This window comes from Cydia amplana, chromosome 10 (genome assembly GCF_948474715.1).
Source record: "Cydia amplana chromosome 10, ilCydAmpl1.1, whole genome shotgun sequence".
In the NCBI taxonomy this organism is placed as follows: Eukaryota; Metazoa; Arthropoda; class Insecta; order Lepidoptera; family Tortricidae; genus Cydia; species Cydia amplana.
In genome coordinates this window covers 12,971,766-12,988,906 of record NC_086078.1, presented here as the reverse complement: position 1 = coordinate 12,988,906, position 17,141 = coordinate 12,971,766, and the positions used below count along the sequence as shown (strand labels likewise).

The 17,141-nt window shown below is 36.3% G+C and overlaps 2 protein-coding genes across 2 annotated transcripts in view; one reads left to right on the top strand and one right to left on the bottom strand.

The window, feature by feature from the left end:
- The window catches only part of LOC134651386 (D-beta-hydroxybutyrate dehydrogenase, mitochondrial), a 68,366-nt gene extending 53,455 nt beyond the window's left edge, over positions 1-14,911 (bottom strand). Inside the window, exons 1-2 of the mRNA XM_063506480.1 lie at positions 14,664-14,911; positions 1,769-1,900 (exon numbers count right to left, since the gene is read on the bottom strand). Of these exons, the coding sequence (XP_063362550.1) occupies positions 1,769-1,879 (111 nt within the window). The 5' untranslated portion in view covers positions 1,880-1,900; positions 14,664-14,911. The remainder of the gene's footprint in view (positions 1-1,768; positions 1,901-14,663) is intronic.
- LOC134651466 (guanine nucleotide-binding protein subunit gamma-1) overlaps positions 1-17,141 on the top strand; it is a 126,780-nt gene that overhangs the window by 90,924 nt on the left and 18,715 nt on the right. The gene's annotated exons all lie outside the window — the stretch shown is intronic.

Genomic DNA, 17,141 nt, shown 5'->3' with positions numbered 1-17,141 from the left:
CAACGTTGTTCGAAGTTTTAGTTTGTCTTGAAACGTGACAGCGGAACGACATGTCTTTTCGTTACCTACTAGAGATGTTAGGATGACTATTTTAATAATACGACTAGCTAATTATCAGTTGCTCGTCGGTGAACATCGAGAGGAAACGGAAGAACGGAACTAATCCCAGTAAGGCCTAGTTTCCTCAGTGGTTTAAGAGGCCGGTATCGATTTTAGTCGCAAAAATATAAAATTGATAGATTTAGTCGATGAAATTGTACATCTTTTGTTACGTAATAGAAACAACAAGTACTGGTATCTATTAGCACGTCTTCTTATCTTGCGATTTTACAGATATTTTTTTTAAAGCAGACACTAAATTAGTAATGTTTTCTTTCTGATGGACGTTTAGGTAAACGCGCGTAAAGCACTGATTTTGTCGATCTTATTTGTAAAGTTCGTAAAGTTTGGACTGCTAAAAATGCTAATTTTGTATTACACATATCCTGTATTCCACCTTTAATAGACTACGTTTATGTTATATGATACTGAACAAGAGTAAATGAAAGTTAGACGAAATCAATTTTCACCAGAAATGACTTCAAAACAAGGGACAATTTTTCGCGAAAATCGACTTAATTTCAACGTAATTTTGATACTTAAACGATCTACAACATTTCCTGAAACTGTTCTTTTACATCATTTTGTATAATTTACCACTATAATTTTTGATGAACTATAATTTTAAAAACTGCCCCTTTTCGTCATATATTGCCGGTGACTCACGCTCGGGACCTCATTATTAAAAGGCAAGATGAGAAGACGTGCTAATAGAAACCAATACTTGTTATTTAGAAATTACGTAACAAAAGGTATACAATTTCAACGACTAAACCTATCAATTTTACATTTTGGCTCTAATATCGTTAACGGGCTCTTAATAAGATCAGATGCTAGTTCTGTTGGTTTCTTCATAAACCTGCGCTATTTGGTTCCATTGAGTTCCCAAGCGAAACCCGGCTTCTTTATTTAGGTTTAAGAAACCGCTAAAATAAGCATGAAGACCTTAGGATGATTGTCAACTTCGAATTTCGAGCTCAACTAGCTTCTTTTGTTTTTCACCTCTTCCACTCTTCCCAAGTAGGTAAATGCGCAAACAAATTACCAATTAGGTGCATAGCCTTGCGTTGAAGGTCACTCAGACGTCCTACTTTGCGAGTGCTTTAATTACTTCGAAACTTCGTAGGGCACTTCGGCATCGGCCAAGTTTGTAAGATTGGACCATTGTGTCGATGAAGTTACTGCGCAGAAAATCTTGCCGAATAAACTCGAATGAACTTCGCTCGAGTTGAAGGAAGCGTTTATCAGGTCATAATTACCATACTCGGGCCGCTGATCCAAGTGGGTTTGAAGAAATCCTCAAACATTAAAGGTATACTCGTACATAAAGCGATTTTAAAATTTCATCAACACATCAAGCTTTAAAAAAGTGCCTTTGGTAATTCTGCTGTTGCAAATTAAAGTCTAGACTGACCGTGTGTATATTTGCAACTACACATTGTCCTTCCTTGAAAAATTCAATATAAAATTACAATTTTGCGTTAGCCCCCCACTTAAATAGGTACTTTTGTTGACATGGCACAGGGATCAGAGTGGATCATTTTCATGTTTGAGTTAGCCGTGTCCTATCGTGACGCTTTCTCGTAATTTAACTCGGCTCACTCGTATGGAAAATCAGCTATAATAAGTATTTGGGGGATGCCTAGCATCCTTCTACTGATCTTCGTACCTTGGATTGAGACTGAGAGCCTTTGATGATCGAGCCGCGACGCACCGAGGGCCGGCGGTGCATAGACGGCGCCGTGAGCGACGCGCGCCTCGTCACGTCACCCGCCACCATGCTGCTGGCTACCACGTCACTCTGCAAATAAATAGAGGTATAAAAATTTATATTAGTATGTATATTAATTACTTCTTCATGGTATTAACAGTCATTTTTTTATGGTATCGTCATTTAAATAGGACTACGGGCCCAATTCGGATTTTGTAATAGACATCTATTAGATATCTTTTAGACATCGCCAAGATACGATAACGACTATACGATACGATACGATAAATACCGACAAAAAGTGATTTCTAGGAGTGAATATTCCTTCGCACGGGTACGAGCGCCGAGCAAACTAGGGGCCCGATTCGGATTATGACATCTATTAGATATCTTGTAGACATCGCCAAGATACGATAACGATATGTTTAAGATCTAACCTGTCAAATTTGACATTTTCGCGATTCTGGAGATACTCTTGAACGATTTCCGCAAGATATCACTTAGAGATCTAATTCACATCTAATAGATATCTAACACGATCTATCGTAAAAGTGACATTGGTTGCCCGAATTGCGCTGCAAAAGAGAACTAGTTGAAATCTAAACTATAACGTATCTAGAACACAAATTGGCTCAATAAGAAAAATATTTTTATTTTATATGTAGAATGGATCTAGTACGTGTCGTCTCTTGTGAATATCTTGAAGTTCGAATACGGCAGTGTGTTAAGTCAGAAATGCCTGCCGAACGCTCTATCCAATAGCTTGGTACTAAATGGTAAAAAGCAGTGACGTCATGGGATCCCCACAGTCCTACTAACACGGTATGGAGTAAACATGTAGTTAAGTGTTTTGTCTATTTTTATAGAGCTGAATTACAGATAGAGAGGACAGATATTAGGTAGAAAAATGATTTGACAAACACTCAACTGTAAGGGGTTTTTTTTGTTCTAATATCTATTTTGCAAGAGACCCAGAGGCAGACCTGCGGAGAGATGGCTCGATGAGATTTTGGAAGCAGCAGGAGGAAACTGGACTGATAAAGCAAATGACAGATCTATGTGGAGAAAAATGGAGGAGGCCTTCACTCTATGAAGAGGTCCTTGATAAAAATGTTTTTATATATTATTTGTGTTGTAATTGTTCCTATTATTATTTAAACTAAAATTTATAAAATTGCATGCACTGAAATCACAATACCATTGTAAATCAAATTTTATTAAGGAAATAAAAAGGCTTAATTATTATTATTAATTATTATTATCTATTTTGCAATGTCTGACATTGGAGCTAGATTAGTAAGATAGGCTACATAGGTACGTATAAAAATATTAACAGTTGTGTGATCTTTAGGTATTTGGGGCGTTGTTATTTCTGACCGACATTTACGCGCCCTTCACCTAAATCGTCATTTGTTTTAGAACCGATGGTCATTTTTGACATTCATAAGTGCATTGTATTTAATATGGCTAAATTTAGATTTTAATTTTACAGGGTTCTAAATTGAACATTCCCAGAACATTAGTCGTCGCAGAAAACATGTATTATCTTTATCTCGCTCTCCCTGCGGGTTGCACTGCGCTGCCTTTTGAAGGCCGCGATGTAATCTCCTTAATATCCAAGAGCGCGGCTCTTTGCAATCGGTTACTAAGCAAGGGAGAGCTATCGCCTCGGGCCAAGGAAAATAAGCTTCCATCATAAAGTGTGTTCGATTCATTTTCACCCAGCATGTTTTTAATAACGCTCAGGTATAATTCCGTTGTAAGGTACGGTCCGAAAATGGGTCCGAATTTAACATTCTTTTTTTAACTGTACGAAGTTTATCCCTTAATAATGTCATATTAATAATGTGCGTACGTTATGCACGGTGTTTCTTTAAAACTCCTTAAATTTTAAGCGTGAATTCCTGAGCTTAAAATAAGTTACTTTCTCAAAGATACCGGTTTTATTTTTAATTTACTCCATTTCGGAGATCATTAAAAAAATATTTTTATCTTTACATATTGATTAGTGTTTACCTGGTGTTTACTCTAAGTTTATGCATTTTCTTTTTATTTCTTTTATGGTCGGATATCGATATGTCAAAGTTTTCAATCGTTTGGTTAAGTTAAATAACATGCCCATGTTTCAACAACGCTGTTTGCAGCATTTGATTAATTTTTACGAAAAAAAATATAATATATATTTTTAATTAACTATGCCATTCAGTTTCCTTCTTATCCATACCCCGAAGTACCTACCTACACGGAATTAAAAAAAAACTTAAGTACATTACATATACACTATTATCGACTTCCAACTTTCGTTCCAGGTTTGTTTGACAGTGGAGAAAACTTTAATATACCGGAACGAGTAGCAAATAATATAAAAAATATTAATATTTTTCAAAAGAGTCAGGAATCAAGAATAAAACTTAAGTTCTTGCCAAATCTACTTACTTATTTATACATTGGAACGGTTGAGGTAAACGCTAGCCTGCTCTTGATAACACAATAAGAATAATATAAAGCTCAGTAACTCACGACCTCACGTTGCACTGAGTGAGATTTAAGACAATTGAATGACTTTTTAACCAGTATACTGTAAAGAAAAAGTTGATTGTAGGGGTTATTCATAAATAGCTGGGTGGGTGTGATTGTATCCTTTGTGTTTCATCGTAGCGTCGACTGCTAAATTTCGAGGAAAGGTTGGCGTAGAAACTCTAGGACCGTCGGGGCCAAGCGCGATCACCATATTCAAAGAAATTTCCCAGTCAGGTAAACTAGTAGTTCGCCCCGAACTGAGAACTCGCGGTTCGCCAAAAAGATCAATTGAATTGCAGTGCTACTTAGTCGTCAAAGGATCAAACACCGCGTGCAATTTATTGCAAGATCTGTGGAGCCCTTACTTGATAAATTTAAGTCACCATCTTTGAGTATATAGCCTAAGGAGATGTGATAACGTAAACTCTTCGAACAAATTTTTTCGCGACTTTTAGCGGGGGGCGAGGTAAACACCTACAGCACACCACCAAAAGATAAGTAACTCAACAGACACAGATTTTGCTGTTGCGACAAACGCACACTACAAAAAAGTTCAACACGTCAAAAATTACACGCACACAAACAGAGTTTTCACATAACTATGCAGCATACATACGAACATGATAGTGATGGGACACATCTGAAGAATGAGTCAAATCAGTTTGATGAATGAACTGAATTGTCTTATACTACTACTATTTATTATAAAATTGTAAAAGTGAAAATTCTGTACATTGAAGATATTAGGTAGCCAATAAAATGATTGTTTGTATGTATGGCTGTCTGTATTTATGTGTATTTGTGTCTTAGCCAGCACGCACAGCTAAACTGTGGAATGAACTGTCGCCCGCAGGTTTTCCGGGCTGATACATAGGTAAAGATATCGTCCCATAGAAAATTTGAATTTCGCGTCTTTTTTTACTGACATTATTTGCTTGATCAGCTATATTAAACAAACTGCAGTGATTGAATGAATGAATGATTCATTCAATCATTCAAATGTTGAGTCGCTTTTTTGACTTTGTCACATCCCTTAAGACCGATTCGTCCCCGTACCACTGTATTCATGTTTACATTTTTCTGTCGTTTATGTATCGCAACGGTTTTTTCTTTAAATGGAGATTGTACTTCAATATACATTTAATAGTTAGTATAAATACTTATATATGATAGGAAACGCGATCTTGTTGCGAATTTGAGCTATCAGATCGCCTTTTACACGATAATACTGCACAAGTCATCATTTTTTAAGAGAAACGTCTCGCGACACGGAACGATGCAAAATGGCGGTGAAGCGACTTCAAGTAGTTTTATATAACGTGTTTGAACAGTTGACCAATGTACTTTGCCGGAGGGGGTCGCCCGTGTATCACATCTCCTTAGGCTATATACTCAAAGGTCACCATAGAGATTAAAATAAACTGTATCTGTGGTAAGCCGTAATCTTTCTTGTCAAGGCAGTATGGCCTATGGTCTTAGCCTGTCCAGAAGGACGAATAAAAAAAAATCTTTCTTATCAAATGTGAAATACTAATATTATGTTTATTTTATTTCGTTTTTATCTTGCTAATTATTTTAATAAAATCTTAAATTAAAAAACAATATTATAAATGTGTAAGCCGAGCACTTTAATTTGATACCAAACTCGACCATACTTTCTTGCAATTAAAATAACCAGAATAGCAAGACCCCTCACAAATAGCTTTTAAGCATTTTAAGCTCTTCTAGCTCAATAACCTCTTGTTCGAGTCTGCTCAAAATTTAATGACTAAAATACAACGCCCTCAACTATACGTTCACCCAATTTCATTTAAATTAGAACAAATTTACTTAAGTTATTGTGTATCAAACTATCCTCTGATAGTTCAGCTTAAAAACATTGAAATGCCGGGACGTGCCCCTAGCCAGCCGTGTGTTCCAAGTTGAATGTAAGAACTTCACTTCGCTTCGCTCGCTCGTTCGATAAATCTTAAAATAAACTTCGTGTATAGGTACATAACATCATGTATGTTTATTGTTTGCTGTTTGCGGCACATGCTCCAGTACCACCGTTTTAAACCCTAGAGGGTCTCAGAAGCTTCCTAATGAATGTACCTACCTACCTACACAATAGACTTACGTGAAACAAAAACAACATGACACAAATATAAATAACCTTTCACCTGACGATATGACGTAATTTATTATTGTAGTGGATCCCTGGGCGGCCGCGGCCGGTGCGGTTCGCAAATAGAAAGTGCACAGTCGCGATGTAAATGCCGCGCGGTGACCGCCCGGACGCGGTTATTTCTGGAATACGCTGCGACCGACCTAAAAATTCTATCATTAACCGTCTATGAATTGATAGATGTTCTCTTAAAACATAATTATATAGTTGCACTATTTCGCAAATAAGAACATGTTCTTATTTTAGTACACACGCACATGCACCCACGACGAGTTTCTTTTTTACTTTATTGTAAAATTACTAGGTAGTAGTCACGTTTGGTACCTTAATAACTAAGAATAAGAATTTGTTTTAAAGATTCTTGTTTTTGGAATCTTTCGCTTGTTCGGGTATCAATATTAGCACGAGCGGTTACACAACAACATTTTCCCTTTGCAAAACAAACAAATACGTAGGTAGTATTTACTGTTTATTATTCATACGCAACTACGTAGGGGCGTTACTAACAAGTACTTAAAAACTACTTATTTTCCTTTCATGTTAAATTTTGGTATACAAATAAACGTTTTAATTATAGAACAGTTCAAAGTAACAAAAAGCAAAACTTGGGCATATTATGTGGGTTGTCAGTCTCATTCAATTTATTTTGCGGCAGTTATTATTTTTTGTCCTCTTTATCGGTTTTACAAACAAGCGAGAGGTCAGATAATATAATTTTTTCTTAAATTATCCTTAGGTAAGGTTTTTTTAAACCTCTCCTTTTCTGAAATAGCAGTAAAATTCGTTCTAATATTCGTTACCGCAGCAGCGGTATATTTTGATTTTTTAATACTACATTATTGCAGAGGCCGAGAAATAGCGACTCGTGGATGAGATTCGATTTTATTTGACAAACGTAGGTATCCACGAATTTCTATATCTGCCAAGGCATGTATACCTCCAGGGCTTTTCTCTAAATACGCGAGGACAAAAGGTAAAAAATACAGTCGAATTGATATCCTCCTTTTTTGAAGTCGGATAATAATCAATTATTCCCATAGGTATTATCCAACTTCACTCGACCATTTCTTTAGTTGTTGTTTTGTGTATAAATAAGTGTGTAGGTAATATTTCTATTATTACCTGGGCCTAATAAAATCCAATAAGGTAAATGGAAGTTGATGGTGATGTATTTTTAAATCATCGCTGTGGCGTTGTAGCCACCCCTGTATCTATCAATTTCCTTTTTAAATTCCATAAATAGAATTCGTAACGGATTGAACACCATAATCGCGGCAGTAATGCTGCGGCCAACGTCATTCATTTTATCAAGCAATCTAACAGATAGATAGGTAGCAGTGGCGGCGCATCCATAAAAGCCGATTCCGACCCTGTTTGCTTGCTTGCTGTTGGCTTGCCTGTTTTTGGACGTTTCAGGAGAGTTGTAAAGGAAATATGTAAGCCAAATCAGCGCCGGCTTGTCTATGGATATGTTTGACGCGCCGCCACTGATAGGTAGGTACCTGCGCCCCCGTCAAGGCCGCAGCAGTAATGTCGCACCACGCACCAGTATTTAATGCTGCTGCACAGCAGTTGCCATCCGAATGCCACTTTATTTTTTTCATAAATTAATTTACATTCCCTACTCCTATACAATGAGGTCTCTAATCTAGTCAAATAAAGGGTGTATTTTTATTGACCTTGAACGTGTCTTAGCAGTTCTAAATGAAGAATTGAATATCGCAAAAATAGTACCATTTAGAATACAAGTCTCTCAGATTTTCCTTCAAGGTTAAATGAAAGAGAGCGATACATTGGATCGCCAATCTCATCCACTCTAGGACGACCACATAATGCGCGTTTGGAGTTCGGCACACCCGCACGGACCCACTCCACTGGACATTCGGGGATATAACACTATTTCTTCCCAGAAACATCAATACTACAAATGAAATAAACTCGGATATTCGTTTACTCACAACAAATACAAAAGGGTTTGTTGCCTGAAAAAGAACCTGATTGACTGAATGTATTATTTCACATTTTGTCCGAAATGTTTTTATGTTAAGTACATTTAACTCTGGGTTGTATATAAAAGTAGTTAAACGATGTAGTAAACAAGGCCCCGTTAAGCCAAGAACGCCTTTAATTTAATTTTGTATTAAGCAGAAACGTCTGCGAACGATGCTATTAAGCTTCGAAATAAATTAAAAGTGGAACAATTCACTGTCTTGGGTGGGACTTGAACCCACGACCACTGGATCACTAGTACAGTGCTCTTCCATCTGAGCTACCACCATCGCATCGTTCGCAGACGTTTCTGCTTAATACAAAATTAATTTAGTATGTGATAGCGCATCATTACTGGTGAATTTCCAATATGATTTGGAATTCTGGTAGCCGTTTAAGAAGTGTAGATGTCGCTATGAGCCTCCCTAGGGCTCATATATGGTGGAAATATTCGCTGAATTGGGTACGGTCTTGGTAGCTCAGATGGAAGAGCACTGTACTAGTGATCCAGTGGTAGTGGGTTCAAGTCCCACCCAAGACAGTGAATTTTTCCACTTTTAATTTATTTCGAAGCTTAAGAAAGCCTTTCTTTTGGTCAATCACATCGAGGATATCCACAACGTCCTGCCGTGTGCTGCGTCATCCTAATTAATGCTCTCTGCGATTTTAAATAGATTATCGGTAATTAGTTGAGTTACGGATTTTTCTGTCTGAGTGGGTATTTATCCACCCTTGGTTTAAAACTGGGTCGATATGGTGTGAATTTGTTCTTTGATATCTATTTCATAGGATGAAAATTGGTTCAAATAATATATTTCTTATATTAAAAAGGTTTTCTGAAATTCAAGGTAATTCAAGGTAAGGATGATGCAAATCAGTTTGTACTTTGGAATTATTGCACGCTTATACTAGAGTTGAATGACTTTTTGAATGTTTAATAGTTACGGTCTGTACTGCTTGGTGGGCCAGAGTTTACCTCCTTAATATATCAACATTTATACCAGACTCATATTTTTCAAAGTATTTGAATAATATAAAAGCACATTTATTTTATTAGGTAGGTATCTCCATGACAATCGAAATAGTATTTTTATGCTTTAAGAAGGTAAGTAATAGGTTTAGCGTGAGCTACTGAACATAAACTGACTTGCTGTTATGAATGCTTAGCAAACACATGCTTCAGGCGATACTAGTGTAAGTGTGAATTCTGATCTAAAAATATTTCAAATATCGCCTGGAGGACAATTCAAACTTACATTGTGGTCACTCTTCTTTTTCCCGGCGTTGTCCCGGCATTTTGGCCACGGCTCATGGGAGCCTGGGGTCCGCTTGGCAACTAACCCCAGGAATTGGGGTAGGCACTAGTTTTTACGAAAGCGACTGCCATCTGATCTTCCAACCCAGAGGGGTAAACTAGGCCTTATTGGGATTAGTCCGGTTTCCTCACGATGTTTTTCTTCACCGAAAAGCGACTGGTAAATATCAAATGATATTTTGTACATAAGTTCCGAAAAACTCATTGGTACGAGCCAGGGTTTGAACACTTTGAACCCGCGACCTCGGATTGCAAGTCGCACGCTCTTACCGCTAGGCCACCAGCGCTTCTTGGTCACTGTGACATCAAAATGATATGATGTCAGTACGAGCAAAATGCACGCGTGACGTATATCATTTAGATGTCACCGAATGTTACTTTGCATAGGCCTTCTGGAGTGGGCGGTAAGGGAAGGGACAAGAGCCACATTTATGTACATCTAAAAGTCTAATATTTATTTGACGTTTATTTGAAGTTCGCCTTTGTTCCTTTATTTTTGTAAATATTATGTAAACCTGTGTTGTGTACAATAAAGTGATTACTACTACTACTACTACTACTACTACTACTACTACTACTACTACTACTACTAGTACTCGCAATACGTCTCACTCGTCTCAGTTTTACTTGTATAGCAAAGTTCGCATGATGAACGATAAAAGTTCGAATGAGCTCCTAGTATTGCGATGATCAGTGATCGTTAATTTTCCAGCAATTTTGGTGCAGCATTGTTGGTTAAAAGCATCTGTATGCCCTACTCTAGGTGGAATAGAAAATTAGGGTTAATAACAGTAATATTAACCTTAACCAATCTTCTCCCTAGAAAAAAATTTGAAGAATATCCTTTATGTTTACTATGCTGCACCAAAATTGCTGGAAGATTAACGATCACTGGCGATGATTATATGTAGAATTCTAATTGACCAGGAGCACAGCAGGAGAGCGTCTGGTGGCTGACATGATACATATAATAACATAAATATAACGGATCTAAAGGCTATAGTTAATTGTACTGCTTTAGTTGATGCCAATTTTTAGTATGCGGCAGGAATAAGATCCTACAGGGATCTTTGGGATTGTGATTTATTCCAGAAGGTCTACCGCGAAACACGTTCGACGTGTTGCCTCTCTGTCGCACTTGTTAATTCGTACGTAAGTGTGACAGGGAGGCAACACGCCGAACGTGGTTCGCGGTAGGCCCTCAGGGCGTTTCGTGGCCTTTTCAGAGGCTCCCACGCCGGCTGGAAAACGAGCTCTAATGATGTTTTAACTCTACTTGTACAGTAATTATGTAGTGAAATCCTTCCTACTGTCTACTTATTTATTCTATGTTAAACCTACTGTTCAGTAGGTTATTTAATACATTTTAAAGAACGACTTTCATTGATGGAACAATGGCATCTTTTATCCTCTGTATAAAATATTAAGTAAAAAAGTCAAGAAACAAATAAAAATAAAACAAAAAAATAATAATCTAAAAATTATACACTTTTTTCAACCGCGATTCGCTTTTTATTCAGTAAAACTACCTAAACTCCAAATGGCAAATGTATCGCCAATTGTATAAGATTAAGGTAATTTTAGAACTGATTGCCTGAAAAATTATTACATTTCGACCTACCTATACAGTGTGGAAAGATAAGTCGGGCCCTGGAGGGAAACTACCTTAAATCCTTAAGCTGGCTCATTTTACTTAAAGGAGACATTCCTTTATTTTTAAAAAGAAACAAAACTGTATTCAAAGTTTTTTTTAAAACTCGCTTGCCTCGCCCGGGACTCGAACCAACTAAAATTAAAAAAAAACAAACACTCCCTATTTTATTATACTAATCGATAGTATTATTATTCAGGATAAAATTTCTCTAACAAACATTTGGTCTTAAAAATAAAAATGATCGTTACAAACATTCAACTTTATTTTACTATCAATTTGTTACACTTAAATTATTTAACTGATAAAGTGTTCGAAATGAGCCCCCTCGTTCCGGCTACACAAAATTAGTCGCCGTTGAAATTAATTTCTTGTAGCCTTCAGCAAAGTGTTGTGGTGTATGCCCCTAATAACATTTTCTACCGCAACCCTTAGCTCTTGAACGGTTTCATAGCAAGTTTCATAAATAACATTTTTTACATGACGCCATAAAAAGAAGTCCATGGGCATCAGGTCTGGACTTCTTGCAGGCCATCTAATCGTCCCGTTTGTACCTATCCAGACATTGAAATGTTCATTGAGGTAAGCCCTGATAGACTGTTGTGGGCAGGTGCACCATCTTGTAACAAATTTATAGTAAAATAAAGTTAATGTTAGATTTAACGATCATTTTTATTTTTAAGACCAAATTTAATGTTTGTTAGAGAAATTTTATACAGAATAATAATACTATCGATTAGTATAATAAAATAGGGAATGTTTGTTTTTTTTTAATTTTAGTTGGTTCGAGTCCCGGGCAAGGCAAGCGAGATTTTGAAAATCTTTGAATGCAGTTTTGTTTCTTTTTAAAAATAAAGGAATGTCTCCTTTAAGTAAAATGAGCCAGCTTAAGGATTTAAGGTAGTTTCCCTCCAGGGCCCGACTTATGTTTCCACACTGTATATAGTATGCAGTGTATGTACGAGTATAACAACTTTATCCTTATGTAGGTACCTAATTTTTTTATTTAATTCTGTTTAAAGATCGCTTATTAAGAGAATACTACCGTTTCGCCATCCGTAATAATATAGATGTCACTCAATAAAAGAAAATATATGGAAAAGTAGATATACATATTTTTTTACAAGAAGTGGTGCGTTTTGTTTATTCACTAGCACTGTTCATTCACTGGTACACTTACACTAATGTTCCTTCATTCGATTTTGTAATTAGCTTTTAAAAGATTGTAGGTACTACTATTACTCTTTATTTTATTTAAATCACCATCTTCATCTTCCTCGTGTTGTCCCGGCATTTTGCCATGGCTCATGGGAGCCTGGGGTCCGCTTGGCAACTAATATACTTTCAATTCAAAAGCTCAACGACATGTTGTTAGGATGCCACTTTTTTGAGAATTACTGAAATTGAGAAGTTACTTAGCCTGCTTTTTGGAAGTCGAGAAAAAGAACCCAATATATCTGGGAAACCAGGAAAATTCGAGGCGGAGCAGTTCTATAGTTAACCGTTCCGTTCCCTTGTGCCTAATACATGTTATGTAGAAAATATATATACTTATAGAATGTTTCTTGTTGGATAATCAGAGTTTGTTGTTTTGTTTGTAGGCATAAATAAAAATAAACTCTTTTCGCAATGAATATATCAAACAATACATTGTTAGACCTAAAAACATTTATTTATATCAAAATCCTTGCAGCTGTACAAAACAAACACACACGTAATGCTCGTTTACCTAATCGTACTAGTACCTACAATAAATATGTTTCTTTAACCCTGAACATCCCTGAATCAACATTGGATTAAGCGATCTCTACGGATACCGTAGAGCAGTAAGGTTTTCCTGGACGAGGCAACCGTAACGTATGGATCGATACTCATTTTATCGACGTACGTAAATAAACGTGTTTGATGGGTTTCCGTTCCGATTTACATTATGTGCTTCACATGTCTTGTCGGTTACTCGAGTGTAATTTCATGGAGGTATGATTATGAACCTAAAAGAAGGTGAAGTTAAAAAGTTACGACAGGGACCTGTTACATGTACCTGTACAGACGCTATCAGATATATCGGAGCGTCAAAAGTGCTCAAAAATATTTGAACATGCATTCTAACGGTATGATATTAGAGCCTATTCGTTGACGTTATATATATATATATATATATATATATATGCTTAAAGTTTGACCTAAGTTTTCGGCATATTACCCTCTGGGCCCAGCAACATGTTCCCCTAGTGGATCCACGGGTATTTTTATTACCCGTTGTTCTACCGCTCTAAACATTCGCCAGTGGGTCTATGGGTAATAGAACGGTAGGACAACCGATTGGGTAAAACGTGGACCCACTGTGGGTCAAATAGCAGTTCTGTGCGCTAATCAAAATACGGATCTAGGTACGTACTAGAAACTCTTTGGGCTAATTATTTGAAATTACGTTAGGTAATAACAATAATCGTTACTTGAAAATTATTTTATCATCGCATTTGTTGAAACAATAAAACTGTTTTATAAAACCGTACAATACCTACTTATTGTTGTACATGTACAGATATTGAACTTGAAAGTAAATAATTTCATAATTCCAAACTTATTCGCCTACTGGGCTTCAAATTTAATAGTTAATACAACGGTTTATATTATACAGTGAGAAATATTTGGTATACTTACGATTATTCACTATCCGTGATTTGGTATCTACAATATTTATAACCGCACTTACGTATGAAGAGTGGCTTTTGAACGTAAGCATTCCAAATATTCCAATACACTGCACTATTCAAATATTTACCTGCTCACAAAATACCAACACAATTATAAATAAATACAAAAATGTGATTTAATAGACGTGGCAAAAACGCAAATAAAACTTTTCCATTTAGTTTTCACGATCAAAAATTATATTCTACCTATAAAAGCGGTTAACATTTATATCCACAGAATGAATAATTTGTCAGTGGTCAAATTTTAATGTGGTTTTGGTTTACCAAGATCAAACTAAATATTTATACAAGCTAAAAGATCTGCAAATATGCGATAAAAAGTTTGTTCTAATTACGATACTAAATAACATAGGTATTTAATTTCGTTAATTGTCAAAAATGTCACCCGTCACGTCACAATTTTGTTGAATATTAATTAAATCCACTGTTAAGGGTACGAGTATGTGTACGTTTGGCCACTTCTAATAAACACCATTTTAGGGTTGTACACGTACATTTTAGTAATGAAGAATTCGTCACCGCGGCGACGGCGTAGGGTGCGCGGGAGTCGATCGACGTATTCGCGCGTCGAAACGGGCACTCACTGTCGGCGCGAGAGCCGGCGCGCGCGCGGTTCCAAATATAAACGCCAACGCATTATTATTTATTACCACATTTTCGCTTAGATTGTAAAATCAGATAGTCAAGAGTGCCAGACTGGAATGTTTTTTGGCAAAACATCGGGGTTTTGAATCAATGTCATTGGTTTGAAAATATTCATAAGTTTTTTTTTTACATTTAGATCTAGGCGAGTTAAAAAAAAGTTATACCCAGCCTTCTCTCTTTGTTTGTTAACTGTTAGATACAAATACTGATTAGGTGGTTATTTATTCACTTCTCTTGAGAGTAATAGATAATTTGACAGTAAACACAAATAATAAGGAGTTAATATATAAAAAAAATCTTCATTGATGTACACCCAGAAATCAAACTGCCGTATTCGAACTTCAAGATATTCACAAGAGACGACACGCACTAGATCTATTCTAGATACGTTATAGTTTAGATTTCAACTAGTTCTCTTTTGCAGCGCAATTCGGGTAACCAATGTCACTTTACGTTAGATAGAGTTAGATATCTAATAGATGTGAATTAGATCTCTAAGCCATATCTTGTGGAAATCGTTCAAGAGTATCTCCAGAATCGCGCAAATGTCAAATTTGACAGGTTAGATCTTAAACATATCGTTATCGTATCTTGGTGATGACTAAAAGATATCTTATAGATGTCTATTTTAAAATCCGAATCGGGCCCAAAGTACGGTACTATTTTAAATAAACTGTAAAAAACACAAACACAAACGCTTTTTAATTCAGCACATTCATTGGTTGTTTGTCTCACAAGCTTCGAGATTTAATCACTAGCAGCTGCATTTACTGACTCAAATAGTTGGTAAATATTGTGATTAAAGACTGAAACTGAACAAGAACGATCTCTCCTTCGAGTGAAAATAGAGGAATTGAATGGTTCCATGCTCTTTATGCTACCTATGCAAAGCTTGTGCAATTCTCATAGGAATGTACATACTTTTAAGTATTGTCCGTAACATGCACTTTTTTTTGTAATGAAACCACAGCAAAGCAAAAGGAGGGTTATGATTTTAAACGGTATGTGTATGTGTATGTTTGTTTATCAGTTCCCTCATAACTTCTACATTAGGTAATCTACCTATCTACCTACTTGATAATAATAAAAAATATTTATTTATTTAATCTTTATTGCACAAAAGAAATACAAATGTACAAAAGGCTGCTACAAGTCATTCTCTACCACTCCAGTACCAATTACAAAACAAAGCAGGTACTTTTACACAACTCATACAACGTGCATAAGAAAAATAAAACGTGCATAAGACTTTACTATGGCATTCCGGCAAGGCCCTTTTGTAAAAATCTCCCTTCAAAATATCAAACAATTGCCCTCTGTTACATATAACAGAGGGCAATTGTTTGATATTCGGAGGGCAATTGTTTGTTATGTCATAACATCCGAGACATTTTAAATGTTAACATGCGAAAACAAAGGGCTCACTGTAAACTTTGTATGGATGCCAAGCCATTGTGGAATTCCAGGAAATGAGAAAGCTGATCGATTGGCCGTAGATGCTGTTGTTTCTGGTGATATACGAGTATGTATTTCCATACAAAACTACTGCCTTGATCTTCTGTTGCTCACCAAAAGATATCTCAGATTATCTTGGGAGTTCTTTTGGTCTTGAAGCAGCTTGGAATAGGGGAGCTATTACCTTACAATTCAAAGCCACATCCATATCAAGCCGTGGTTTTACAATAAAAACTTTAATAGAAGCGAGATATAATGCTTAACATGAGACTGGGCCATAACAGATGTTGTCCTTTGCTAGATTTCAATTTATAAATAATCCTACTACTCTAGGAGGCTGATATTAAATTAATCTTTATTTTTTCTTGTTCCGAAGAACTCGAACTTTCCACAGCTCTTTTAAGGCCGCTCGATTTGGTCGATTGTGGCCTAAAAATACACGGGAGAAAGGTACCGTAAAATGGGGTGAGTAGGTTTCGCGGGGAGAGGTGGGTTATGAATGGGGAGAGAAGGTTTGAGAGGGGGGTGAGAAGGAATTTTAAGGCTACTGCTACAAAAATAATGTATTCCAATTTAAAATGGAGCTATAGTAATACGCATAATAAAAAAAAATCGATCCAACATACTTCCAAAATCACCTTTGTATAAAAAGCCCTCTCACCCCAAATACGAGGCACTACGGGGTGAGGTGGGTTTTCCTCTTTATCGTCAAAGTTATGAAATTTTAAGATAAAAACTAAAATACAAACGTCCGGAACACTTATTATATACACCATTCAGTTTGCATATGTAAAAATAAAATGTTATCGAGGTTTGAATGTCAGTTTTGCGCCTACTCACCCCATTTTACGGTAACAAAAGGATATCATTGA